Consider the following 1,556-nt stretch of genomic DNA (forward strand, 5'->3'; position numbering starts at 1 on the left):
AGTATCTATATGAGAAGAACATGCCATTAAAACGTGTAGTTGGTACTTAATTTGTTAGATGGAATTTTAAATAATAAAAGTTTGTGATTAAAATAATTGTTTTGTGAATTAAATATTTATATAAAATAATGTTAATCTATGGTTGTTCATTAAATACAAAGAAATGTTAAATATAAGCAATTAAAAAAAGTCTAATTACAAAAGTTTAATCAATACATCGTAATGATTTAACCAAAACGATTACTTTTTCTTATTCCTCTTTTAATCATGCTGAGAAATATCTGTAGATTCATAGATCGTAGAAAGAGAGAGAGAGTAAAATTCTTTTTTCAACGTTGCTGATGTTCGAACCTCAAAGAACGACGGCACTCTTCTCGTACAACTTTAAAGGAAGATTTTATCGTTTTATCCACTGCCTCGTTAACTTCTATCGACATCCTCAAACCCTTCCAACAACCCTTCCATCCCTTTTTACCCCATTCTACTTTACTCGTCCTTTCCGCTGTTTTCAAAGTTTACCGTAAAGTAATTAAAATTGATGTTACGTGTATTAACGAGAATGACACTTTTTTTTCGGCTATATTTTTCGAAAAATAAAACACACAATATATATATATATATACTTATTTATTTTCTCTAATATTCTATGAAACAACAACAAAAAAAAGAAATAAATAAATAAACAAAAAGTTTCCTTCTACGTTAAAAAATGACAAAAGATGAATATATTTCATTATATTATATTTTGTTATACCACATTAATTTATTAATATAAATTATATCATTAATTTAGTGTTAACTTTCATTGTATTATATTTTGTTTAGATAGAATTTTACGAAACGATGAAAAATGTAATTTTTTCTTCTATAAAGCACACGTCGAAATATTTTCGGATTAGAAATAAATAAAACATGGGTCCGTATGGGGTGTGGGAAGGGAGGATAGCATCGATAAAGGTGGATTTCTACGAGGTCTCTTAATCCACGAATAATCTCGGTTCTGTAACAGTAATCGGATCATGCTCTCCATGGATTTACTCCGTGTGTTTCAGGCTCCGGCGGTCTGATTGGATTTGTGGTTGGGCCTAGATTTGGCATTAAGAAGGATGGGTTGGGCTCTCACCGGTCTCGGTGTCGGACTGGTCATTGTCGTCGTCGTTGGTGCTGCTTTAGCTCTCTGCAGAAGGTAATGGTCAAACGATTCCAAACTCATCTACCTAAATATCTCTTAGATCTAATCTCATTTCTCTGTTTAGAAACTGACATAATATGGACCGTTTATTTTCAAATTGGTATATGTATATATTGTCCATTTAGTAAAAAGAAAATGAATGAGATATCACGTAATTTATATTTAATACATTGGGGACCAACAAGTTTTCTGAAAATTTATCACATGAGGCTGGCTATTGTTTTGAAAACGGATGTGAAAATATTAAACAATCTAAATAAATTTAACTTTAATAAATTTTTTATTTATTATTTAACTCTTGATATTTCTTAAAGAAACAAGAATTTATTATTTAATTAATTTTTATATATTTTTATATAATAAG

General features: G+C 29.2%; 1 protein-coding gene across 2 annotated transcripts in view; it reads left to right on the forward strand.

Annotated features, from left to right (window-relative positions):
• The window catches only part of LOC106787930, a 64,808-nt gene that overhangs the window by 56,287 nt on the left and 6,965 nt on the right, over window positions 1–1,556 (forward strand). For both annotated transcript variants that reach the window (XM_014750712.1, XM_014750713.1), the window contains exon 2: window positions 1,053–1,186. In XM_014750712.1, coding sequence (XP_014606198.1) covers window positions 1,107–1,186 — 80 coding nt within the window. In that variant the 5' untranslated portion in view covers window positions 1,053–1,106. The remainder of the gene's footprint in view (window positions 1–1,052; window positions 1,187–1,556) is intronic.

This window comes from Polistes canadensis, unplaced genomic scaffold (assembly GCF_001313835.1).
Source record: "Polistes canadensis isolate GaletaPanama2010 unplaced genomic scaffold, ASM131383v1 scaffold_120, whole genome shotgun sequence".
In the NCBI taxonomy this organism is placed as follows: Eukaryota; Metazoa; Arthropoda; class Insecta; order Hymenoptera; family Vespidae; genus Polistes; species Polistes canadensis.